Source organism: Nyctereutes procyonoides, unplaced genomic scaffold, assembly GCF_905146905.1.
Source record: "Nyctereutes procyonoides isolate TBG_1078 unplaced genomic scaffold, NYPRO_anot_genome, whole genome shotgun sequence".
NCBI classification, from domain to species: domain Eukaryota; kingdom Metazoa; phylum Chordata; class Mammalia; order Carnivora; family Canidae; genus Nyctereutes; species Nyctereutes procyonoides.
This window is the reverse complement of record NW_026575049.1, coordinates 22317016-22343240: the sequence shown is the minus strand read 5'-3', so window position 1 is coordinate 22343240 and position 26225 is coordinate 22317016. Positions and strand designations below refer to the sequence as shown.

Here is a 26225-nt window from a genome sequence, read left to right as displayed (position 1 = left end):
TGGGGTAAGGAATCCGCGGGAAGGCTCTCCCAGGGCTGGCAGCCGCAGTTAACCCCCTCGTGCCTGGGGGGGACACTCAGCACGGCCCCTGGCGAGGGCACTCGGGGGGCAGCACTTAGTAGGCTCTCACCGAACAGCACTGAGCGTTAGCTCCTCACCAGGGGGAGGCTGGGGGGCCAGGGGCAGCGCCCCCCCCCACCTGCCAGGACCCAGAACCCCGGCCGGGCTAGCGCGGACCCTGGGAAGGGATCACCCGCGCCCCCCGCCCCCCCCCCCCGCTGGGCACCCATGGAAGTTCTACCTGCAGAGATCAGCAACGAGAGGACGGTGAGCACGTTCAAGGACTGCTGGCCACAACTGGTCATCATTTGGCTGGCATCGATCCGTGGGGAGCTGCCTGTTTAACGAGATTTGGCAGAGGCTGGGTGTGGGCTGACACTGCTGCCCACGGCAGGGGACAGGAGCAGGGGCCGGGCCGGGAGGATAGAAGTGCGGCCATCCAATTTCCTTCTGGAACAGATGACCTCCCCCACCCGTCAACTGTCACCTCCTTTTCTTTTCACGGCAAAATGAGACTTAATCAAAAGCGGGCCGGTGGCTCAGGTGGTGGAAAGAATGGGCGGGCGGAGGCCAGTGGGCGGGCGCCCCGGGGTGCAGGGGGCCAGCGCAGCCGCTTAGCACGGGGGGTTTGGGGGGCCGGGGTGTTGGACAGGAGCTCGCGCACCCCCCGGGGGCCTGCAGGCCCCAGGTCCCCCTGCTGTGCCGCTCACGGGGACTCCCGTTAACCCCTCCGCCGGTCCACACAGGGCCGGGCACCGTCTGGGCATCAGATCAGAGACACGGCAGTGGGCAGACCAGATGCAACACAGCACGAACGCGGCCCGTGGCCCGGCCCTGCGTCCAGCGAGGGAGGCTGAGGGCAAGCGCACGAGCAGAGGAATGTCTGAAGCGCTCCGAGGCTCCCAGGGTTACATCCTCAAGAGCTGCCAGCTGGGGCTCGGACACACAGTGGCACGCCCGTGTTCGCAGCTGCACGAGGGCGGCTGCAGCAAGTGCAAACAGCCCCCGTGTCCCGATAAACGGGGACATGAAAGATGGACACACGGCGGATGAGGGTTCAGTCTCTAAAAGGAAGGGGAGGATGATGGTGCCACCCACGGGTGAGCCCGAGGACATCGTGCTGGGGGAGACGAGCCTGCCATGGAAGGACACGCGCCGTGGGACTCCACTGACACGGGGTCCCCGGGGTCGTCGTCACGTTCGTAGAAACGAGTAGGATGGTGGGCACTGGGGGCCAGGGAAGGGATGGGAGTGCGTGTTTCATGGGACAGAGCTTGTTCCCACCAGTTGGGAAGATGGAGAGAGTCCTGGAGAGGGATGGTGGTGATGGCTGCGTGGACTTAATGCCGCCCAACTATACTCTAAATATGGTTAAAACATAGATTCCATGTCATGTGTATTTTACCACAATAAACAAAGCTATGAGGGCGGAATAACACCAGATGTGTGTGTGAGGGGGTACACAGTGGTGCCAGGGGGCTGGTTCAGGAGAGTGGTTGGGGAAGGCCTCGGGCCGAGGTGACAGCCGGCAGACCTGAGTGAGACAGGAGTGAGCAGCATGGCTGTTGGGAGGAACCGTGCTGCAGACTAGGGAGCAGCAAGTGCAAAGGCCCTGAGGCAGGAGCAGCTGAGAGGCCAGTGGGGGATACTAGGGAGTACATGTCGCAGGAGGCCACCTGAGGCATAGCCTTGGCCCTCAGTGGCCACCTCATATCAGGTTGTTGAAGCCCCAGGACAAACGTTAGGGCACCTCACCATCATCACCACCTCCCTACAGGGGTGTGGGAATGGAGGCGGGGCACCTGAGAAGGCCTAAATGTGCTCCATGTAAACCCTGTGGTCGACCCCCTACTCCCAGTGGGCTGTAAGTTGCATGTGGCTGTGGAGAGGTGTAGACACTCAGGATGGGGATTAATTTGCTGAGCACCTAATATGTGCCAGGCTCTGGTTCTGCTCATGGACCTCTTCCCTCGTGTCACACCCCATCAGGGTGTATGAATTGTGCCCCCCCAAATCCTTAGGTTGCAGTCCTAACCCCCCACCCCCGGAACCTCAGAATGGGACCTTATTTAGAAATAGGGTCATTGGAGATATAGTTATAGGGGGTCATTCCTGGGGTCTGGGGAGACCCCAACCAAACACGTCTGGTGACCTTATAAGAAGGGGATGTTATGACATGGAGACACGCAGAGAGGAGGCCAAGTGAAGACAGAGGTAGAGGTTGGGGCGATGATGCATCTACACGCCAGTGAACCCCAAGACGGCCAGCAGACCTCGGGAGGCTGGGGGAGAGCCTGGGCCAATGCCCCGGGAGGCCAAGGGGGTCCAGCCCCGCCCACACCTTGGTCCTGGACTCTGGCCTCCCGCCCGTGCAAGCAGACTTCAGCCATGGTGCTTTGTTCTGGGTCCCCGGGACCCTGTCACCCCTCCTCCTGCGGGGATCACCCCAGGACAGGCCGGGATCCGCGGTGAGGCGTGAGGGGTGCGCGCAGCTCACTGGGAGCTGGGGCCCATGTGAGGACCCTGGGTGCCCTCCCAGCAAGGCTGTACCCCCACCTGCAGGGCAGGTTTTGACCCCTCCGTCCTGGGTCTGGTGCCGATGCCGTGTCATCCCCCCGCCCCGTGAAGCCCTCTGCCTCCCAGGGGAAGGTCTGCAAGCAGAGCAGACTGCAGAGACCCGCTGCCAGAGAACACGGTTCTGGAAGACGGTACCGGGAAGGGCACAACGAGAGCCCTCCGGCTGCCTGACTGTCCTGGGGCACCTGCTCTGGGCCCGGGCCCGGGCTGGGCTCCCGGGGTCAGGGCGGCCAGCTCGTCCTCGCCCTCGGCAGCTCACAGCCTGGTCGGGGGGGGGGCACAGGGGTGCCAGCTGGGGCCCGAGGGGGTCCCTCTGCGTGGCGGCAGGCAGAGGAGAAAGCCACCTGGGAAACCCAGAGGCTCGGAACTTCCGAGAGAAGAGACAGGACCGGGCTCCACAGGCCGCTCAGGCCTTGCTCTCACCCAGAGCACGGGTGGCGGGGTGGCCAAGGGTGCCAGGGGCTGTTCCTCTGAAGCGTGAGCCAGGATACGATGGGGGTTGGCATGAGCATGCGATGGGGGGCCCGAGACGCCGTCATTCGGAGGTTGTGCACGCTGGGCTAGCGTGAGCGCCTGGGGATGGCCCTCCGATCCCTCCCGCAGGCCCCTCTCCGCACCCACCGGGCCCCACCGGGCCCCACCGGCTGTAAGCCGCTTAATTGTTCCGAGCCTGGGCCTCCCTCAGGGCCCTCCTAGGAGGATGAAGGAGATTAAAGCATTTCAAAGTGCTTAGCCAGGATTTGCACTGAGGAAACCCAAAGATCAACCCTGAAAAGTGCATGGTGGGGCGTGGGGAGGGACAGGTCCTCTGAGGTGACACCCTCCATGGGAGCAAGCCCAGGCCCGCAGGTCTCCTGACCCTCTGGCTCCTGTAGGGTGGAGTCCAGGGCACAAACCCTAGGGCCAGTGGGTTTGTTGAATGAATATAGGGAATGAATATAGGGTGTGTGTGTGTGCTGGGTGGGGGGATCCACCCTGCCTTGCACCCAGCACTCCCTCCTGCTGCTCCAGCCCCTACAAAGCCCTCCATCTATGGGGGCTGGGGGCTGTCCCTCATACCCGGGTGTCCTCCTCTCAATCCTGAGTGTAAATCCCACACCGCCTTAGAGGCAGCTCCAGGAGGCCCGCCGTGATCCCATCCGCTGGAAGAAGCGGCACGTCACCTTCCATCTCTGCTTTCATTCCTGTGCTCATTCATTTATTCACTCGCCTGCTCTCCCAGTATCCCCTCATTAACCCCCACTCTGGAACAGGTTTGAGGGGGGTTCTGGGGGCAGGGACGCCAGTCAGCTCTACTTTATGGGCCTGGTCCTGTGCCCTCCTCTATGAGGCCATGAGAGCCAGCTGGGGGCCACGGGCACGGGGCTTGGGCTCCAGAGTCCCCCAGACTGGGTGTGACTCCCAGCCCGGCCCCCACCGGCCTCAGAGGCCTGTCCTGGCTCCTCCCAGGGGCCAGCATGCTGCAGGTGTGTGGGGCCAGGACACACTCCGGGGCTGCTCAGAGTCCACGGCCCGACCGTGCTCCCACTCCCACCCAGGGCTGCCTGGGCCTGAGTCAACAGTGGGGGCAGGGGGGTTCACGGAGGACAGAAGCCACAACCCTGTTTGCTGGACAAAGGTCGGGGTACGGGGAGTCTGGCTGGGGCCTGCAGGCCTATGGGGGGGCCCTGCTCCCCAGGTGCTCAGGGCAGCCCAGGTGCCAGACCTGAAGGCCGAACCCACCGCGGAACAAAAGCCCACCTCATGTCACATGGGAAGTTACGTAAAAATCCCATTCCTAACGAGACAGCAAAACTCAAAAGCCAGCTACGCCCCCCTGCCCCCACTGGCAGGGTCAGAGTGGCTTCTGGAAAGTCGGTGCCCAGGGGCAGCCATGTCCTAGGTCCATTCTCAGGGGTCACATGACTGAGAGCACCAACATTCACAAGGTGGAAGCCATCCCCTGGCGCTCGTGTGAGGTCCGCAGAGGGGCCACCGGCCCAGGGGCATGGGTGCAGGTGGAAAGGGGACGTCACATGTCAGGTGTGGCCACCTGGGACCTCCATGGGTGATGCCTGCAGGGCAGGGGAGCCTCCCTTCCTCCCCGCGGCCGAGTCCTGGACCCTGACTTTTCCCTGTGTCATCTCTGGGAACCCCGTCACCCAGGGCAGGCAGGCCACCAAACCCCGTCTCGTAAAGAAGGAAACAGGCTCAAGGTCACCCGGCCCCTCAGCGACCAGGACGGGACAGGAGGCCAACCCCGCCGGGGTCCTGCTGTCTGCCTGGGCGCTGCAGGGTTTTGGGGCCTCGCCCCACCCCCGCCCCTCCCCCCAAGGAAGCACATCTCCCACAGATGGATTAGATTTATCGTCCTGGGTTCTAGTTCTCTGAAAATTGGTAAAATTACCCCCACGAGGGTAGCTCGGGGCCGCCAATAAAACTCAAATAACTGGAAGAATGTTCTGGATGAGTAGGACTCCCCCGAGCTCTGATCGCATCCAGAATCACGGGTCCAGCACGCATCTCTGCGGTCCACCCCTCGGGTCAGCCGGGGACTGCTGTTCCCAGATTCGAGGATTATTTTTAAACACCGAATTTGGCGAGGCTGGAGAGGAGAGGAAGGAGGGCACGCGGAGAGAAAGAGCTGATGGATTATGCCCCACCGGGGACAACAGCAGATCTGCTCTCTCGTCAGCCCGGCCGGGCGAGGGAGGGACGCGGGGCAGGGCCTGGGTGCAGGCAGGAGGGGCTGCCCAGGACACCCCAGGCCGGGCACCCCTCGGGGGGCACCCCCTTCTGGGACCACCACACCCAGCCCCGGGCCTGGCCGAGCGCATCCTCCTGCCGGGACTCGGTCAAGGGCAGCATGGCCTGCAGGTTGGGTCCCGCAGCCTGGACCACACCGTCTGGGGCCGGGACTTGGCTGCACTTATGTCACCACACCCCGTGTGGCCTGGGACAAGTCTCCCCGGTCTCCTTGGACCTAGAATGGGAATAAAAATAGTATCTAATTCACAGGATCCTCATGACTGTCCATCCAATGAGGTGATGCATCAAAGCGCCTGGGACGGAGCTGGCAGGCAGTGGGTGCTGAGAGCGTCGGTGCTCAGTGTTCCTTGGGCTGCCTCTGCCCCAGCCCCCTGCCCCCCGGCACCCGCCCAGGTCCCCGTGGCCCCAGGGCTGGCTTTCTGACGTGCTCACTTTCTCAGGAGTCCCGGCAGCTCCGGGTTCAAGTCTACACCCACTCCTGAGGCCCCGCATGGTCTGGCCCCCACCCCGACTCCCTCTGCTCCTCCAGAGTCCAGGGTCCGCCCTCTCCTCTGGGCACCGGCACAGCCTGCCCCCCCCCCGTGCCTGGGAGCCCCTTCCCCTGTCCCGCAGCTGGGCAGCTTCGACCCAACTTTCAAGGCTCAGCCCCTGGGTGGGCTCCCAAAGCTCCCTGCCCCTGCACCTGCCCCGGGTTGTCTCAGGCTGTGTTGGATTCACCCGCCCCCAGCGTGGGCAGGAGCACGGCAGGGCACAAAGCCTTAGTGCAAACCGGGAAAAGAGACAATGAATGTGGCCCTGGCCCCCTTTAGACCTGGCCACCCAAGCCCGGAATTTCCCGGCATTGGAAACCTACAAGGACGCCTGACTAGTGACAGGTGTGTCACCCAAACACATCCAGCCTCCCCCCTCCCCTGCTGGGTGCATGAGGGCTCCACGGCAGGGCGAGGACAGGTCCTGCCCCAGCCTACTGGGTGCCGGGTGGCAGAGAGCAGAGCACGGGCGTCCAGCGGGGTCCTTCCCGGGTGCCCCCTTCCCCAACTCCTATGTCCAAGTCAGACCAACCTACCAGGTCCAGCGCCAAGGCCACCAGGTCACCCTCCCACCCCACCGTCCGGGGAGTGGTTCGTCCTCTGGAGGCCCATTCAATGAATACCCAACTGGGCCGACCCCAGTGCAGGCGAGGGCGGGTGGGCGTTCAGACACAGGCAAGAGGGACACAGCCTGGCGGCCATGGGACTAGGGTCTGGGGGCGACTCATGAAGCACCCAATTCCATGACGAATTAGTCACAAAGCTTGGACAGTCTTCCCACTACTACTGGCAGTAACAGGACTGCTGTGAATAGTAATGAAACAAGGGTAGGGCGCTTCAGGGACTCGCAGACCGTCCTGCGCGCAGCAGGTGCCCAAGAGACAGGTGATGGGGAGGCGACAGCCCTTGGGGCCCCTCCCCGAGCTCATTCACCGCTCGCCACACCCCAGCCCTGAGGCTGTACCTCCCCCCCCCCCTGCCCCCAGGGAGCAGATGGAGGGTGAGGGCAGAGCCAGGATTCAAACCTTGTGCTCTGCCCCTGTGCCCTGTCTACACTGACAGATGAGTGTGTCCACACCCCAGGCAACACACACATGTGCACACACATCCACACACCGTACCCGTCCGCACCCGTACGGAAGCACACGTGGTATCAGCAGCGATGTTTAATCTCCAGCGCATTCCCAAGCGGTACAGACCCGACCCTGAGCTCGCGAACTTTCGTTTTCAGGACGGCGCTCCCTTCAAGGTTATGAACTCTCACTCCGAAACGTGAAGTCTGGGAATAAACACGCGGGGAGGCGGGACGCCTGCGTGAAGCAAGATCAAAGTGGAAGGAGCGGGGCGGAGGGAGGAGGGACGTGTTCCCTCCCTGTGCTGGCCGGGGCCAGGGGGCCGGAGCACACGCGTGGAGGACACACACAGGCCAGAGAGCAACAGGTGTGCTGAGCCCCGTGCCAGCCCCCTCCCCACAGCTCCTCACCCCCCCTCGCTGTGCTGGCCCCTGAGGTTCCGGGTTACTCCCACCTCAAGGGCAGACCTGCAAGCCTGGGAGGGAGCCCCCTCCGGCCCCCCACTTCCTCTCCCTTGATTAGTCAAGCACCTCAGGGTCCCTGTGCACCACTGCTGTACCCCCAACCCATCCTCACCTGGAAGCCAGAGAGCTGGCTTTCAAAATGCGGGCCCCAGCGCCCCAATCAAAACCTCCCAAAGGCACTGGCTGAAGAGCAGACTCTCGAGGGGTCCTGGCTCCTCCCTGGCTGGGAGGTCCCCCTCCAGCCTCACTGGCCATCTCTCTGCCCCTGGCACTTCCAGACAAATCCCCCCCCCAGGGCCTGTGGCCTCCAAGGCCTGACCCCTGCTGCTGCGCTCACTGCCCGTCCACCTTTCCCTCCCACGCAGAAGGCGGTTTCTAGTTGCATGCCTGGCGCAGCGGCTCTCTGAGCACATCTGTCTCTTCCATCGAGCTGTAGGCCGGACGAGGGCTGGGACCTGGGACCAGCGACATAACTTGCAGGGCCCGGTGCAAAATGAAAAATGCAGGTCTTTTTTCTAAAAAAACAAGCTTGGGCCCTCCTGAGTGCTGGGCTCGGCGTGACTGCACAGGTGCCGTGCCACCAAAGCTGGCCCTGCTGAGACCATGCGGTCACTGTGTGTCACCGTAAGCAGCATGGGGCCTGGCACACAGTGGGCACTTTCTAAACACTCGCTGGGCTGGGGGATGACTGTAGGCATCATTAGCTCTGCTTTGCAGATAAATAAACCATAACTTAGCCTAAGTGGTTTGCCTGGACCTGGAGGGGGCAGGGCCATGACCTGAACTCAGGTCTGTCTGACGGCAAATGGGCTGGTGGTGGGTGCGGGGGTGACATCACCTAGCCTGGGATCTAAGCTCTGCTGCTCACTAGCTGGGTATTCTCAGCAGCTTACTTCCCTGGCCTCTGGTCCCTCATCTGTAAGGTGGGAACCAGGCCCCCACCTTGCTGGGCTACAAAGAGCCAGAAAGAGCCAGAAAGGCTAGTGCCAGAGCATAATGCTAGCGCTCCATGTGTGCCTCCTATCCACTGTTGCCAATGGTTTAGGGACCCCAGAGTTTCCTGGGTGCCCCTTAGCAAATGAAAGTGCGTTTGAACACCATGCCTCCAGGTGAATTCCTCTTCGTGCTGCGCCTCTGCCTTTAGTTGGCGCTAAGATCTTTCCACCCCGCCTGCTGGCTAATTGCTTCCCTGCCTGGTGCAAGCTTCTGGGGCAGAGGGGACTTCTGTGCCTCTTATCCCCCCACCATGCTTTGCATACAGTAGGTGCTTGAATAGACATTTGCTGCCCAAAAGGGTGGGAACCCCGTCCACACTCATTGGCGTGGGTGCCAGGCCCACCTCATTGCAAGGAGCAAGCTCTGGGAGGAAACAAGGTGCATCAGGCATTGGCCTTTAGGGCAACACGCTCTCTCCTCCGGCAGAGACAGGGTCTCGACTTCAACTGTCACTGCCAGCGACCCTTGGGCACCAGCCTCGCCGTGGAAGCCACTCGCCTTAGCCAAGAAACCCCAAACCCCAACTCTGGGGCCAGGGGAACCCCCTGGGCCCCCTGCAGTCACCCACATCAGGCGGGCATGATCACACCTGCTCCATGGGGCCGCTGCAGGGTCAGAGGGATTTCTGCACACTGTAGTGTGGGGTGTTGGAAAGAGCGTCCCAATCCCTGCTTCCAGAACACACTGCAGCCTCTCCTTGATAGGGCTCTCTGCCCTCTGTGACACTCTCCACCCGGCCAGCTGGGCTCTGGGTTCAAGTCTTCACCTCGGCTTGCTTCCCTGGACCCCTTCCTTGACCCCTTGCTCCGGGGCCAGTTCTGCACAACCAAGTCCTCCCTGCATGTCCCTTTCTCCAATGCTGGAGGTAGGCACTGCTGCTCGACCCACGTCACAGGTGAGGAGACCGAGGCGGGAAATCCCAGCCCCTGGAGGTTCTGTTCTCCCCCTCGGGTCACAGGGCAAGCGGCTCCCCCGCCTCAGCCTCGGTTTCCTCCCTCATTAAAGGGAGAGCTTAGCTGAAGCCATCGAGGGACACTCTGCAACCTGACATCCCTCCGCCTCTGTCTGTTCCCTCGAATTATTTGGCTGCACCATGGAGATAAAACAACCCCTGGAAATCCCAGCGGCATTTTGTCTTCCCCACTGGAGAAACACAAAAATATCACATGAAGAATGAATCACTGAAAGTGTCAGGGCAGGAAGAGGAAAGACAGGCCCGCAGAACGCCTGTCGGAGGGTGGCCCCGATTTCTTTCCTGACACCCAGGCCTCCCACCGTGCGAGGGGCCCTGGCCCCAGGAACCCTCCCCATGGGGGACAACAGGAGCCAAGCCTCAGTTTCCTATGTGTCAATGAGGCTCATGCACCCGCCTTGCTGGGGTGCTGGGAGGGACCAGGGAGGCACGCCTGAATGTATTTGTTCATTCATTCCCTGCAAGGTGGGACACCGGGCGCTGGGCTGGGGACAGCGGACATCGCAGTGAGCTGAACAGACCCGCCCCACCCTCAGAAACCAGCCAGATACCCACTTGTGCGACCCAGGGCAGTGGAGCCAATAGGAGGGCCCTGACCTGGTCTGGGTTGGGGGCACCCCAGGGCAGCTGAGAGCTGAGGTCGCTGGGCCTTACCCAGACCAGGAGAGGGTGGGCCTCGGGGATGGAGCGCGCCAGCATTGAGCACAACTCGGGGAAAGGCGGAGAGGTGGAGCAGAGCCAGGGGAGGATGAGGCAGGTGCCCTGGGAGAAGGGGGAGGGGAGGCCGAGGTGGGGGAGGAGGCCCTGTTTACCTATCAGGACAGTGGTGGGTGCTCCGGGCATAGATGGGGTGCTGACGGGCTCACTCCTACGATTTATAAGGCCCACCATAAACGAGGGGTGCTACACTCTTGGGTGGGGAAGGGACTGAGAGAGCAAAGGGCAAAAAGCAAGGGAAGTGGGGTGGGGGGAGCCACTTGAGCACCTACTGTGTGCGCAGCCCTTCTGGGCATTCTTAGGGCTGCATTCAATGGGGGAGGGAGGGAGGGAGGGACCCCTGCTCACACAGGGGCCAGTGTGACCCGGCGGGGGGGCCCCTGAGTCTGCCCACTCAGTCCTCCATCTGGCCAGCTGGGTGTGCACACAGGCCATTCCAGGGAGCTGGGTGGACAGGCGGGAGGTTGAAAGCACTTCGAGCCGGGCCATAAAGGAGGCCAGCTCCCTCTCCCTCCACTCTATCCCTGGCACCCAGCCTGTCCGAGCTGGGCCGGAGATTAACCCCCTTCCTCACCCCCTAAAGAACGGGGGGTTCTGCTTATCATGAAGTTCAGACTGGCCTGGGTTCCCTTTCTCCAGCCACGGGCCTGGGGGGACAGTGGTCCCCAGGGTGACCATGGCATCACGGGGTAACCAGGGGCCGTGGGGAGGTGCCCGACCCGGCCTGGCGGGGTTGGGGGTGGTATTTATTTAATCCTCGGGATAGGAGACCCACCCGACCTAACCAGACACAGAAGCCCAATGCTGCCTCGTATCTGCCTGGGTGGCTCACCTGCCCCTGCGAGTTCAGTTTCTTCCCCGGGAGGCGGGTGCCCTGCCTCTCCCCTCTCCAGATCTGGGGGGATGTGGGAGATGAGGAGCATGCTGTACACAAGATGCCCTTGATCATTCACAGTGACACCAGGTGATTCAGGGATGGCAGGATGGGTGGGCTCTGTCCCAGGTAGGGAAATGACACCAAACGGATGTCGGTGACCGAACGCACCACAAACTGCCAGCCGTTCTGCAGACGTGGGGGGAGGACAGACGACAAAGCCCTCACTAAGTGCCAGGTGCTCTGGGCCGTGCCCTTGACACCGCGACCTTCCCTGATGGCGCTCCCCTCACCCGAGGGGGATGATGACACTCTGTGCCTCGCTCAGGTGTTGCTGACACTAATCGTAGGCCCCAGTGTGGAACCCGGATTCGAAACAGACCAAGCTAAGCAACTGTTGTACCGGGGTGTGTTCACCCTGGGGTGAGGTACCTGCATCAAGGGTAGAGTATGCGCAGGGAAGAGCCAGCGCTTATCAGCTCAGGACCTTGGACAATCAAGGGGCCTCTCAGACCATCAGTGTCTTCTTCTGTCTAATGGGGATGGTGTTCAGGGTAGGACAAGACGTGTACAGAATGTTGTAAGAGGTGGCTAGACCAGGGTGCCGGGGTGTGGACCTGGCGCTCGACGTGAAAGCTGGCTAGGAATGCAGGATCTCACAATCTGTATCTTTACGTCGGCTTTTCAGGGGACTCTGACACAAGCTCAAGAATAAGGACCGCTGGGCTAGTCAGAGGTCAGGAGACGTTTTCTAGAAAGGGCCAGACAGTCCCTATCATTGGCTTTCGAGCCACTAGGTCTTGTTGCCATGGCCCTACCTTCGTAGCAAGAAAGCGGCCGTACACGCTAAGCACATGGGTGAGGCGGTGTTCCAAAAAACTTTATTAACAGAAACAGGCAGCCCAGCCTGTGAACCCCTGCACGGGAGCCTGGATGCCCACTGGGCAGTCCACGGACAGCATCCAGGGCACCTCCTGGGAGCTGGTTGGAAACACAGGCTCCCGGGCTGCCCCACCTGCCGAATCAGGGGCTGCGCCTGCTAATCGGTGCTGGCTCCTGCTACCCAGTGCCGCTAACCGGTCCCGGTGCCTGCTAACTGGTCCCGGCACCTGCTAACCGGTCCCAGGGCCTGCTAACCAGGGCCTGCTACTAGTCCTGGTCTCTGCTAACCAGTGCCTACTAACCAGTCCCAGGGCCTGCTAACCGGTGCCTCCTAACCAGTCCCAGGGCCTGCTAACCAGTACCTGCTAACCAATGCCTGCTAACCAGTCCCAGGGCCTACTAGTCAGTGCCTGCTAACCAGTCCTAGGGCCCGCTAACTGGTCCCAGGGCCTGCTAGTCAGTGCCTGCTAACCAGTCCTGGGGCCTGCTAGCCGGTCCTGGCGCCTGCAAGGTTGTGAAGCCCCGGCCGCAGAGCGGTTGTCCAGGCAGGTTGTCCAGGCAGCCACCAGGCCGGCCAGTCCCTTTGGGTCTGATGAGCCGGGGTGGGGAGGGGAGGGGGGGAGGGCCAGTTATAACAAACCACAGCACCAACGCGGCTAATTGGCAGCAGCTGCTGTTGCAACCAGAGACTTGTCAGCTGTGATTAAGCGAAGTTGCCTTTAGGCCAATCAACTTCAAAATTATGCAAATAGGGCCATAAAGGAGAGCACAGGGACCATGCGTGAGAGCTGGCTCCCCTGCTGGACCTGGCACTCCTAACCCCCACCCCCACTGGCCTGCAGGGGCCACGTCCACCTGAATCACCCCCGACCCACTCCCCTTCTGGGGGTTAACGAGCCTCCCGCCCACACTCCCCATAATTGGCACCAAAGCTGCTGAGCGGGAAGTGAGCCAACAGCTGCCAAAAGCCAAGCTGGGCCCTGACGCCCCTCTCCAAAGCATCTGCTGCCACCCCAGGTTAGCTGTCCTGGGTCCCTAGTCCACTCTGGCCCCTAGTGAGCCGAGCCCGGCCTCACCTGGGACCCTCCACACCCAAGAGGGCTCCCTGGTGGCGACGGCCAGGCAGCCGGGGGAAACAGGACGCTTCCAGAGGAGCCAGGAAGCAGCTCCTGGCCACCTTCCCTGAGCGCTTACGAACCTTTGCTCACCCCCGCAGCCCTCCTCCTGCTCATCTCCGCTCCTGGGGCCCCTGGCACCTCAAGCTGAACTCCTCGGCAGGGCCCTGCCCTGGGGTCCCCACCCTGGGCTTTGCTGCCCCCTCCCATGGCTGAGCGAGTGGTCAGCCACGAGACTGGTGTGAGAGTTGGGGGTTCCAGGAAAGAGAGGAGACCCTCGCTTCGGACACACTTCCCCAGGCCTCACCCTGTCCAGAGGAACGGCAGTACCACATGGTCTCAGGGGATCTGGAGGGAAGCCAGCTCTCCGGCCTGAGGCCTCCATGTCCAGGCACCATCAGGTGTCTGGTCAGGAGCCGCCTCTGGTGCTCTTCCCTTCCTGTCTGCCTCCCTGCTCTTCCCAGCCTGGGGGCTCCTCCCCAGCACAGCCAGGACCAGCCCTCACTTCCTCCCCAAATCCAAACCAGAGAGCCATTCTTCTGAGTTTGCACTCCAGAAACAAAAGAATCCCTAAGAAGCTTGTCTCCACCAAGCAGCTGGAGCCCTTGGACACCCCCCAGGTGGGCTCTCTGGTCATCTTGACACCAGAAATGCTTGAGAGGGAGCAGGGGGTGAGGGGTGGAGCACAGGCCCCTGCCGGCGGGAGGGCCCGACCATCAGGCCTACATCAGGCCATGAGGCCTAAACCCCCACCCCACCACCCCAACCCGGAGGTCCATCCTGGTCCAACGACCATCAGGCCTACGTCAGGCCATGAGGCCTACACCCCCCCCAAACACCCCAACCCAGAGATCCATCCCGGTCTACCGGGTGGCAGGGCCTGGCCCTGGGAGGGTCTCTGTGGGCCCAAAGGACCGTCCCAGCCCACCACAGCAGGCTTCCTGCTTTTCAAAACTGAACATCGCTCATAACGGGAAGAAAATTGCTCAATTTCACAGCATAGGTTGACATCTAGGTAAACAGTATTACGGAGGTCTAATTAGTGTGCCGCTTTGGGGAGTGTGGGCTCAGAAATTTCTGGGGAATGGAGAGGTAACATCAAAAAGCATTTATGAAAGAGCTCTGTCAGCAGGAAACCCCGTCGGAACTGGGGTGGGGAGGGTGGAAGTCCAGGAGGAGGCAGGTGCGAGGGGGCCGAGGCTGGCAGAGGGCAGGCGCAGGGAGGATGGGGAGCAGGCCAGCCAGGGGGAGGGCACACGGTTGTCCTATGACTCCGGACACACGACCTAGCCTGTCTGGGCCTCCGTCCTGCCCGCGAAGTGGGGTGCGCATCCCAGCCTCACAGGGGAGTCCTAGGGGATTAAATGAGGGGGTACCTGTCAACCCAGGACGGAGCTGGCGGATGGTCAATAAACAGGGCTTCTTCCCTTCTCGGCCCTTCCTTCACTGGGGCTCGGGACTGGCTTCGAGTCACTCCGTGTTCTCTTAGGTGAGCTGCATGTGACCCCTAGAAGTGTTCCAGCAGGAGGCTATTAGCCTCAGATACGGACACGGAGGCTCAGAGAGGCTGTCACTGGAGGGGGGGTACATAGCTCACACGAAGCCCACCTGGGACTGGCACCAGGATTTCCAGATTCTCAGCACAGGGCTCCCTCCAACAATGCCACGTTGGCCACACCTGGTTAGCCCCCCAGGGCATGGCTAAGGGTGGACGCCGAAACATCCTGGGGCTCACGGGGCTCTGTGCCATGCATTTCACCCCCTCGCACCCCCCCCCCCACCGTCCTTCCTTGGATGAGAGCCCGCAGCTCCAGGCTCTGGAAGCAGAACCCAAACAAGACTCAGAGTGCATACAAGACCTGGTCCTCTGTACAGTGGAGACAGGAGAGAGAGACTGTTTCCTGAGCACCTACTACGTGTCCAGCCCTGGGATGGGCATTTGACGAATATTTTTCTCCTTTAGTCCTCACATAGGGTGGGAGGGCGTGTGGCTACTGCTCCCAGTTTGCAGACAAGAAAAGTAAGACTGAGAGGTTGTCACCAGGCCAAGGCCCCAGCACTGCTGAGCTACTGGCCCCAAGCCGACTGGTTTCCCAGTCGAGGTTCCTTCTGGGCCTCTGGCTCTTGGCCTTGGGCAATTGGTAGGAAGTGGTGGTGGGAGGGACCTGCCACGCTCCTGAAGCGAAACCACAGGGAATTCCCCCCTTCTCCCAAGGCCTGGGGGAAAGCAGAGGAGAGACCATTTTTGGAATAAGCTGGTCCCATTTCCCACCCAGCCAGCCCTCCGCCCACACTCAGGACTTCCCGGCAGACGTGGCCCCTGACTGAACTCCCTCTGTCCCCAGAAGTCAGCTCCCCACAGCCCCCGGGGGGGCCCATCCTCCTGGGCCCAGTCACCCTGGGAAGCTGGGGAGGAGGAATCTGCACTCCTGCCCCTCCCCTCTACGCTAGTCTGGCCTCACACTCCACAAGCTTATTTTAAAACAATCGGCATTTGGCTCAAGCTGTGAAAACGAAATCTGCATTTGGTTGTGTCAGGACGAGTGGGATAGGCCATGCCTGGGAAAGGAGGGGGTCTTTGGTGGGAGCACCCCCCTCCCCAGCCAAGAGCCTCAGACCTAGCTCCCGGTAGGGGTGGAGTGTGGGTGGGGGACATCCAGGCGTTGGGATGACAGGTCCCGTTCCAATGCCACCACCACCACTAACTGACACAGGGGACTGCAAGCAGGTCCCCTCATCCGAACCCGCAGTTTTGTTCTCGCTTCTCTCCCTCCCATCCACCATTCAGCCTGGAAATTTTCACTGAGCACCTACTAGGTGCCACCCCTGACTCTCAGCCCTCAAGGACTCAGGAATTAGACCCAGGCAGATGCCTGTCCTCGGCACGCAGAGCAGAGGCCTGGGTCCGGCGCAGGCAGGGGGGCCCCATCCACGCATCCCCACCCGCTGTCTGCACAGGACGGACCCAGCCGGGCTGTGCATCTTGCCGATGTCCACGCCTGCGGCCCTGGCGGAGGCTGGAGCCGGGGCTGATGCCCCCCTGAGACCCTGCCCTGGCTGCCCAGCCCTGCCCCAGGCACGGCATGGAGGAGATGGGGGAGGAGGAGGCAGCGAGTGGGGGGATTGGGGGTTCCCGTGGTGGAGGGGCAGCGAGGAGGTAAGAGGCCTCGGCCATGGCCTTGGACAGTCCACAAATAAACTGCTCATTCCTCTTCCCAACTGAAAGAGATTGAAAATAGCTTTCACACTATATTTTCTGATTTTTTTTCCCACTTCACTGCTTCTAAATCGATCCAGAACAGATTGTCCAATTGTTTGAATTTCAGGAGAAAAGTCTCCTAATCTTTCCCTCACCCTGCCCAGAAATCTGCCAGGAGGCCCTCGCCCCCTGCCCCGGGTGACCGGGCTGGGATGTCCCACCTGCAGGCCTGTGGGGCCGCGGGAGACAGCCTGGGGCTCACCCCGGCTGGGGGTCTGTGCTCCCAGGTTGAGCTCAGGTCCAGGACCCCCTGGAGATGTCCTGTCCCTGGAAGAGAAGGCTTTGCTTGCCCAGGAAGAACTGACCTGGGCTGGGGGAGGGGGTGTTCCAGGCAAGGGGGCCACATGGGAGCCTGGAGGCCTGGACGGAGCTGGAGGCTGCAACCTGCCTTCCTCAGCAAAGTACACCGGGTGCTGAGCTGAGCCGCAACGCAAGCAACTGTAAAGGGCCATCATGATCTCTGGTGACCACGGCAAAGGACAAACACTCCTTAACATTATCCCTATGACCACAGCTCCTTAACTTGCAGAGACCTTGGAGGTCAGCCCACCACGAATGCTACAGCCTCACCTGCTCTGCTTCCACCAACACCCGGGACGGCTCAGCCCATGTGCCCAAAGTTTGCCAACTCCCTTTCTGCGCCCCATGTGCAACGTCCCTTCTGCCTCGATGCCCCTCCAGCCCTCACTCATTGACCTGGTCATCTCATACTCCACCTCCTGGGGTGCCACCTCCTCTGGGAAGGCCTCCTTGCTGCTCCGACCCCTTTTTCCATGCAAAACTGCTGCTCCAACCTCTGTCATCACCCACGTTGGCTCGGTCCCTTACCGAGCGGGGCTCAGACCCTGGGCAGGATAGGCGACTGTGCCCAATCTTCCTGCAGACCACAAGCCACATGCACCCAAGCAGATGGTTTGCACACCCCTATCTGACACCCGACTCCTTTGAGGAGGCCATGGGTGGCTGCGGAAAGCAGGTGCCAGATATTAAAGACCCCACTGCCCTCATCTCTGGGCCCAGATGATGCTGGGGCAACCCCAGAACAAGCCCACCCAGACCCCACCCCTTCCCCAGGGTCTCGCTCCCCTGCATCTCTCTCCTCCAAAGAGAATGAGCTCCATGATGGTGACAGATGAGTGCAACGTGTCAGGGGCTGGCTTCTGGAACACTCTGCCCGGCCCCTCGAGGCCCTGCTGTGGACCCCATCTCACAGAGGAGGATACTGAGACAGAGGGGAGGCAGCTTGGCAAGGCCACACACTGCTGAGGGGGTGCCCAGGACTGTGGCCCCCTCTCCCACACCCCTCCTGACTGCTGCGCATAGCCAGCCTCCCACCGCGGGGGAGAGTCCACACTGCCAGATCTGAGTCCTGGCTTTGCTACTTAGCAGCTGTGTGCTCGCAGGGAAGTCACTTCTCGGGTGGGAGTGGTAACCTGTCCTTGCTCACGGAATGTTCCGGGGATGAAACCGGGTGGGGTCTAGAGGGCACCCAGCGCGGGGGCTGGGGGGCGTCTCATGGGTCTCCCCAGCAGGTCGGGGCTCCCGCCGGCCTGGGATCCGGTGCTCTGGCGCCCAGGGTCGGCAGGCCTAATTCTGCCCTGGGTTGGCGGCGCCCTGGTCCTGCCCCTTCCCTGACCCCGTGCTTTGGGCCCCGTCTGGAAGCACTCAGATGGCTCGCAAGCTGGTGTTCTGAAATCTCTGCCTGCAGCGTGCCACCCCTGCTCCAAAGCCTCCCGTGCAACCTGTCCCCCACCGTATGGAGTCCAAACACCTCCTCCGACTTCCAGCGTAGCTTCACAGATTACAAACTACGCTCAAACACGTTATCTCTGCGCATCACCATCCCCCCAAAGGCAGGCAGCACTCGGCCCTATTGTGGAGGAGCGAGTGGAGGTTCAGAGCTGCCCTGGGACTCTTCGGTGCAAAGGCCTGAACTCAGCTCTGTCCAGCTCACAGTCAAACTGTTAGGGGCACCAGGTGGCCTGGGCCCCCATGCCCGGTGCCCTGGAGCGGGGGACAAGAGACATTTGTGCAGAGAAGAGAGATGCCTATAAAACTCATCCCACCTCATTGCTCAAGGCCCTCAAAGGGAAGCCCCTCCCCAGCTGCCCTAATCCTAGGCTTGTGACGTGTCCTCACGGCTGTCCTCCTCCCTCACTTAATGTTTCCCTTCACTCATCCATCCATCCATCCATCCATCCATCCATCCATCGGCCCGCCCATCTGTCCATCCTGTCCAGGCACACCTGAGTGAGGCCCGGGTCACAGCACTAACTCAGGAGTGACGTGGTCTCCACCCTTGGAGGACAGAGAGAAGCACCACTGCAACCGTGCCTCCTGGGTGTCTCTGTCATTAAGTGGAACGGTGGTGGTAATGACAGTAACGTTTACTGAGCACTTAACTACGCGTCAGCCTCTGCACCAAGCATGGTCCTTGGACTTACTCAGTTCTTGAGAGAACCCTGTGAGGTGAGTGCTATCCCCATCTTCAGAGGAGGACACTGAGGCTCAGAGAGGTCACGTAACTTGCCAAGGTCACCGCACAGCCAGCAGGGAGGGACACTGGGATTGGAGCCCGGATGGTCCCTCCAGAGTTCTGGGATAAGGAATCACGGACAATCACTGTGATGGACCCGGGAACCCGGACATTATGATTCTTACCTGTAATCCTCAAAGCCACCCTTGTAACTTATTATTCTTATTATCAACATTATCACCCTGACTTTTGCAAATGAGGACACTGAGGTTTGGAGTGAAACAAGCGGCCTGATGCTGGAGCTGGGGTGTGAGCCCAGGAGGATGAGCTGGAGCTGGCCCCGGGCCACCCTGCGCTGCCCCCACACCCCCTGGGCGGGCCGGGCACCACCAGGTCTGGTGGCTCCCTGGACTCATTTTGTCATTCAGTCAACAATCACTGCCATGGAGTCCCCTGCTCCGGAGGTTCAGGGACGGGCAGGTGCGGCTGCTGCAGGAAGGGCTGGAGCAGTATGAGCAGTGCAACACGGACAGTCCTGCTCCCCGTTACAAAGTGAGAACACAGATTGCTCACGTGTCTGTGGATGCACGCTCCGTGCTCACGAAGCACCTCTGCAAATCTTATCTGGTTCCCACCATAACCCCTTTTTGCAGATGAGGAAACAGAGGCCAGGGTGGCAGATGGAGCCCCAGCACCCGCTTTCCAGCCATCTGGGCCAGGAGCCTCCCTCCAGCCCCGCTGTTGCCCTGACGATGGGCCTCAGCTCAGAGGCTCAGCTCATTCCCCAAAGGCCCCGGGATCCCAGGGATCAGATTCCAGGCAGTCATACCCTAGATGATGCCACATTCCCTACCTGCTCCCAGAACTGGAAACGCTGCAACAGCAGAGGCCGCAGAAACCAGCCCCTGGGGGCATGCTGGACCCTCGAGGCCGGGCCTCTGGGGCTCAGTGACAACACCTGGCTTCCTGCCAACGGGCAGAGAGGCTGTCTGCCCCCATTTTCTGGATGTAGGGATTGAGGTTCGGTGCTGGCAGCCTCTAGCACAGGCATCCCGGGCCCCATGTCCTGAAGCCCAGCCTCTGCTCCAGGCGGAGGAGGAACAGGGTTCAGGGGGAAGGAGGAAGGGGACTCTCTAGACCCTGGTATTAATGTCTGTGGTTCTATGATTTCATGTTTAGGATTTCCATTTTTGGTGGCTTAGACTTACTCCCCTACCCCACAGAGCCCACGGGACCCACCCAAAACCTTGAGCTCCAGAGCCTTCTCTGGTTGTGACTCTAAGCACCTGCTTCCTCTCTGGGCTTCATTCTCCTTAGGGAGCGGGAGACTCAGAGGTTGGCCTTGGGGTTTCCCGAGGGTGCCGGAAGGTAATGCATACGAAGGGGCAATCTGCCAACGTGAAAATTGGAAGATGCCACTGGGAGCCCAAGGCTGTGAGAGACTCGCATCAGGCTGTTCCTCTTTCTGAAATGCCCTCTGCCCGCTTCTGGGCCAGGCACGCTCCTACAAACCCTTTAAGACCCAAGCCAAAAGCTACCTCCTCCAGGGAGCCCTCCTTGCCAGCTCAGGCAGGGCGGGACCTCGCAGATGCCTGTTTTATTCCGTGCTGCCCCCAACAAACACTCCCGAACCCACCAGGGGCCCGTTTTCATGGTCTCTGGTCCCCGGGGCCTGGCACCGTGTCCGGGGGCACACAGGGTAGGTGCTCCGGGAACGCGGAATGGATGCAGCTAAACGCATTTGCTGTGTGTCTACAAATCCAGCTGCATGCGGAAGATTCTCCCCGAAAAGAAAAGGAGCCCGAAGTGAAAGCAAATCACCCTCGTTTTCGTAACTAGCTCGGGGAGCCGCGGAGGAAATTCTCACGCTGGATAATGGAAGGAATTTGCCTTTATTTTTAATTTGTGCCCGTATCCGAGAAAGCGGCACTTTATTCGGAGCCCATCGGGCACCGAGGAGCCTCGAATCTGGCGCAGGAGGCAAACTTTACCCGTGCAGATCCCGCGGCGGTGGCCGAGCCATCTCTGCCCTCCGCCGGGCACTTCCCTGACGCCTGCCAGCCAGGAATAATCAGATTATGTAGCTGGGTTTGAAAAGATCACGGTTTGTCTCATTTTCCAGGGAAGTGTGAAAAAAAAAAATTTTCCCTCCCAGGGCTCTGTTAAGAGCTTCCAGAACTTAATTCAGTGTTAAATGGGTGTAATTTGGGAAACTCATGCATTATTTCTTAATTTCTCAATGCGAGTCTGCACGCATCTGCCGAGGTACGCGTGCGTGGGGACAGATGGACGGTGATGGGAGCTTGCCCCAGCGGGGGGCGGGGAGGGGGCAGGCTGGCAACCTGCAAAGCAAAGGCTCCATTCAGGGCCCAGGTCCGGAAATCCGGGATGGAAGGCATTTGCATTTCCTCTGGCTCCTGCTTTTCTGCTCCAGTGGCCATGGGGCCCGGTGGGGCTGGGGGGTGGGGTGTCTGGAGCCTTTTTTCTAAAGGGAGTAAAAATGCCGCCTGCCGATCCCCCATCCCAGGCAGCCTGGGGGGGGGGGCTCTGAAAAACACCTACCAAGTCTGCATCATGTTCTGAACATCCCTGGCCTTCAAGGACGCCCGTTCACTGTGACCATGGGCTCTGGACTCAGTGTCCCCGTCTGTAACCGGGTACGCGGGCACGTTGCCAGCTCCCTCTCGGGACCCACAGCAGCAGCTCCTCGGGCTGCCCCTCTACTTAGTGTGGCACATGGGCCCCACATGTGCTGGGGTCCCCGTCTTTGTCTGATTCCCCCAACTTTAGGCTATGGAGAATGGGGGCTCCCATACCCAAGACCCTACCAGTCCGTCCCCCCCCCGCCGACAACCTTCGCGTCCTGCAACCTTCGTGTCCTGCATCGCTGACTGGGAAGACAGAGACTCAGAGGGCGAGTGACAGGCCAGGGAGTGGCAAAGTCAGGAGGCCCAGAGAAGGCTTTCCAGAACATTTCCAACCTGGTCACAGTCAAGGGGAAGAGGACGGAGGGGCCTGTCACAAGTGGGCCTAGCTGACACGTGGGGGTGTATGTTAATAGGATCAGGGGAGCCAAAGCAGCCATGGTCCCAGAGAATTATCCATTTCAGTCGCCACACAAACTGACCCCTGGTCATCTCTAGGCAGGGACTCCATGGGGACAGGACTGAGGGGCCTTGGGATCTTTTCTATATTCCTGGTGGGGGTGGGGGGTGGGTATCACACACAGAGAAGGGGTCAAGGAATGTGTGAGCTGGAGGAAGGAAGTCAGGAGGGAAAAAAAGAGAGGGATGGAGAGAGGAGGAGATGGGATTTTCTTCCTGCCTTGCTTTGTGCAGAGTGAGACCAAAACCAACAGAGTAGGGGGGCACCTGCGGTCCCCGGGAAGGTGTGGCCCAGGCCTCTGGTCACCCTCCTTGCTTTTGCTAGCTCCAGGTGTTCAGGACTCCACCCTACAGAAGAGTGTTTAGGACTCAAGGCCCTCCTGTTCTTAGAAGTTGACTATTATTTCAGTAACTTCTAGAAAGAGCAGCTGGGCTGGGAAAAAGCCACTTTTTGCGGGGAGCTGGGGATGGGGCTCTCAGTTCACCCTAGGATCAACGTGAATCTGTGGTGTGACTCAGCTGGGGAGAAGCAAACCAACAGGGGCCGAGTGAATAGAGGGAGCATGTCCCCGAGAAGGGAGGTGACGGCTGCCATCTGAGCATAGGATGGGGCCACGCTCCGGCTCGGTCCAGAGCAGAGTAAACAGAACGATGTCTCGGAAATGAGACTCCAGAGGCCCTGACTGGCAGCGGCTCGAAGGACTGCTGTGGGGCCAGGGCCGGGCTCCGGGAGGAGTAGTGGAGCCGTTGTGAGCAGGATCCCAGCTGGGTTATTCTGGACCCTTCCGAGGTTTTGTCTGCACAGCCACATCCGTAGTGACCAGTCCACACAGATGGCGTGAGGATCAAAGGGGGCGCTGGGGCTCGGAGCCCGCTCAGCGCAACGCCTGGCACGTAGTAGGCCTTCTGCTCCCGCTACAGGTGCCGGCCCACTGCCGCGGAGGTGCCACCCTGCGCACGTGTCAGCAAAGTCGTGTGTTACACGCAGACAGCGGAAGCAGCCGATCTGGTGTCCACTTGCCTCCCTCCCTCCCTCAGAAGCCCCTGGCCCCGGGCACTCCTCTCAGCAGTGTGGCCGGAAGCGGGAGGGCCACTGTCCTAGAGGGCTGGAAACCAGACCCATCTTGTCCTCCCAAACTACCCTTCCCTCTAACCATCCCAACCCCAGGCTCCCCCCTGCCCCCACCCAGGAACCGCACAAGTGTCCCAGCTCCAAACCTACCCACCCTCCCCTCCTCGCTGCCCCACCCCTGCCTCTGAACCCTCCCGCACGCCGGGGGCAGGGGGGGGGGCGTCCAGCTCCCTGGCGCCTGGCCCACATGGCTGCACCATCTGCCGCCTGTCTCCCTCGTCCTGCAGCCCTCCCCGCCCCCCAATCTGCATCATCGCCCACCGAGGGTCTCTGTCCAGAACACCTTCTGCTCCTCCCTTCTGGCTGATTCAGGCCTGCCTTCTGGACCAGGCTCCCCTGGCAGCCCTCCTGCCCCGGGTCTCTGGGGCAGGTGCTCCCCACCTGCGCCCCCACCACCTGGGCTGCCCCCAGGCGGGGCCCTAACCCCTTAGCTCCTCAGGGACTGTGTCCTCAAGAGCTGCCAAGGGCAGAGCTGATGCCCTTCCGCAGCAGCCACGGGGGCTCGCTGGGCGGTCTGCGTGAAGCAATGAGTGGATGGACGATGGGAGGACCGGGGAGTGGCTCTCCGGGTCTGGGGGGGCGCAGGCCTCCCTCCCCCTCTTTTCTCACCTGCCAAAGTCTGAGCAGCACTGGCCCTGCCCCCACCCCTCCCATCCATTGGACAGGCTTCAGGCTGGGTGGCCCAGGATTGGGGGTGGGACACACACTCACCCTCGCACAAATACATGGACACACACACCACAGATGCTCACACTCACACATTCACGCCACAACGTCTGCACACACGCCACGGCTGCTACAAACTTTCACAGCACACACTCTCACATGTTCACATTCTCGCACACATTTACACACTCTCTCTCACACACATATACCCGCAGCTCCAAGCCAAACGGCTTCTCCTCACCTCCCCGACAGTCCCAGTCCCGTTGCTCCCAGATGCCTGAGACAGAGCCAGGAACTCAGCGTGACAGTGACATTAAAGAAATTGGCAAACCCCCTACCCGGGGCTTTCACCTTGAGCCCCCCCACCCCACCCCCCACCCCACCCCCGCCGTGTACGCACAGGAGCCACCTGGCCAACAGGAGCCACCTGGCCAACGGAGAACTTTCTGGCCACCTCCCGCTCCAAACCTCAAACGCAGGTCAGGCCGGGCGTGGCAAACGGCCTCCCTGGAGAGATGGATTGCTTGCAGGGAGGTGTCCTACCCTGAGCAGTGACAGATTCAGGGGCTAGGGGGAGGGGACCCCACAATTCTGGACAACCCTGATCAGCATGGGGCTTGTCCTGAGCTGGCACCAGGGACCCAGGGTTTATTCTCATTCTGGTTCAAAAGCCATTTCCAACCATATCCCGAAGACTGCCTGTCGGTGCAATGTTCCACTGGGCCACACGCTTCCTGGTCACGGTCAGACCAACTGACAGGTGAAGAAACAAGGGATGATGGAGGGGAACCCTCCCCCCAAGTCTGGCTCCAAATGGGGCCTAGCTTGCTGGCTCAACAACATTTCAATCACAGCTCAGCGGGAGGTTCACAAGACACCAGTGACTAAAGCCATCCTAGCTACACGGGGGGTGGGGGGGTGGGGGGGGTGTCAAGGCCCTCATTCTATGGACGAGGGGACTGAGGCCCAGAGAAGGACAGGAAGCCACCTGGGGTCACACAGCCAACAGCACACCATCAGAACAGACAGGGCCTTCTCAGTGCAACCTTCAGAGGTGGCAAAGGCTCCCGTGCCACTCTACAGATGGGGAAACAGAGGCTCTGAGGGGTCAAGCACCCCCCCCCAAGGTCACCCTAGCCAGGGAAGAGCAGGGCTCCAGGCCACCCGCTATGATTCCGGGTGCAAGGCACTTTCTGCTCCTCCCATCCAGGTCTGGGGTTCCTGGGGCAGGAGCAGTCACTAAGCGCAGGGATCAGAGAGGCCCAGAGAGGCAGGGGGGACACACAGAGGTACACAGACAGACTCCCACGGCAGATTATGTAACTCGCCGTCCCTGGCCCCACCGGCCCCACCGGCCCCACCGCCCCCTCCCCCCCCCCGCGGCGCACAGCCACCCAGCGGGCCTGGCCCACCCGCCGGCACTGGCTCTTTCTCCAAAGAGAGGACAGCTGGAGGCGCCAGGACGCGCTGGCATTTCCTCCTCCATTCTTCTTCCTCTGGCTGACTAACAAATACTAATACTAATAATGATAATAATAATTAGAATAAATATAACCTGAAGAGGCTTGGGGTCCCGTTGCCATGGCAACCGCTGGCGCTAATGAGCTTCGGAGGCCGCCGCCCGGCCGCCCGGCCCCAGGCGCGGGATCAATACGGACTCGGGCCCCGGGAAGCGGCGGCGGCTCCAGCGGGGCCACGCGGCAGGCGGGGAGCCAGGGGCGCGCTCTTGGAGAGGTCTTCCCGGGGGCCCGCGCCGCCCCGCGGGGGCCCCGGAACCGGCCGGGTGCCCCGCGTGCCTCCGGAACTCTGTCCGGCGCGCTCGGGGCTCCCGGCTCTGCGCTCCGGGACGCGGTGCCCAGCTCGGGCGCGCGTCCTGGCCCCAACTGCCGCGACCCGGCACGACGCGCTCCGGACCGCTCCTCGCACCCGCGCCCCGTGCTCCCTCCTCCCCGGGGTTCAGCGAGCCCGACCTCGAGGAGGAGCCGGGGCGCCCGCGACCCCCCCTCCCCCGGCTCCCGCCCCCGACTCTCCGCCGGGCGGCCCCGGCCCCGCTCCGAGGCCCGCCGGACCCCCGGCACCGAGCGCGCCTCTCCCGGCGCGCCCACCGCTCCCGGCCCGCGCGCCCGCACCCCTGCCCCCGCGCCCCCGCCGCCGGCCCCTCCCCCGCCGGAGCCCCGCCCGGCCCCTGTGCCCGGGGCGCGGACCCGGCCCGCCGCGCCCCTCCCCCGCCCGGCCCGCCCGCCCGGGGCGCCGCTCACCTCGTGCCCGCCGCGCGCTCGCTCCTCGCTCCGCCGCCGGGAGCCGGCGCCCGCGGGGTGAGCCGCCTGCCGGGGCGCGGGGCCGCCCACGCCCCCGGAGCCCCCCCGCCGCCGCCGCCGCCGCCGCCGCCGCAACAGTTGTCCCGGCCCCGGGGGCTGCGGGGACTCGGCGGCCGGGGGCTCGGGGCTCGGGGCTCCTGGGCGCGCGGGGCGCGGCGCGGCCGCGGGGCTGGGGCTGGGGCTGGGGCTGGGGCTGGGGCTGGGGCTGCGGCTGGACTCCGGCCGGCGCCCCCGCCCCGCCCCCCGCCCGCCGCCCGCCCG

The 26225-nt window shown here is 61.9% G+C and overlaps 1 protein-coding gene across 1 annotated transcript in view; it reads right to left on the bottom strand.

The window, feature by feature from the left end:
• The window catches only part of SHISAL1 (shisa like 1), a 71426-nt gene extending 45456 nt beyond the window's left edge, over window positions 1-25970 (bottom strand). The window contains exons 1-2 of the mRNA XM_055328745.1: window positions 25905-25970; window positions 302-397 (exon numbers count right to left, since the gene is read on the bottom strand). Coding sequence (XP_055184720.1) covers window positions 302-368 — 67 coding nt within the window. The 5' untranslated portion in view covers window positions 369-397; window positions 25905-25970. The remainder of the gene's footprint in view (window positions 1-301; window positions 398-25904) is intronic.
• Between the last annotated feature and the right edge of the window lie 255 nt (window positions 25971-26225).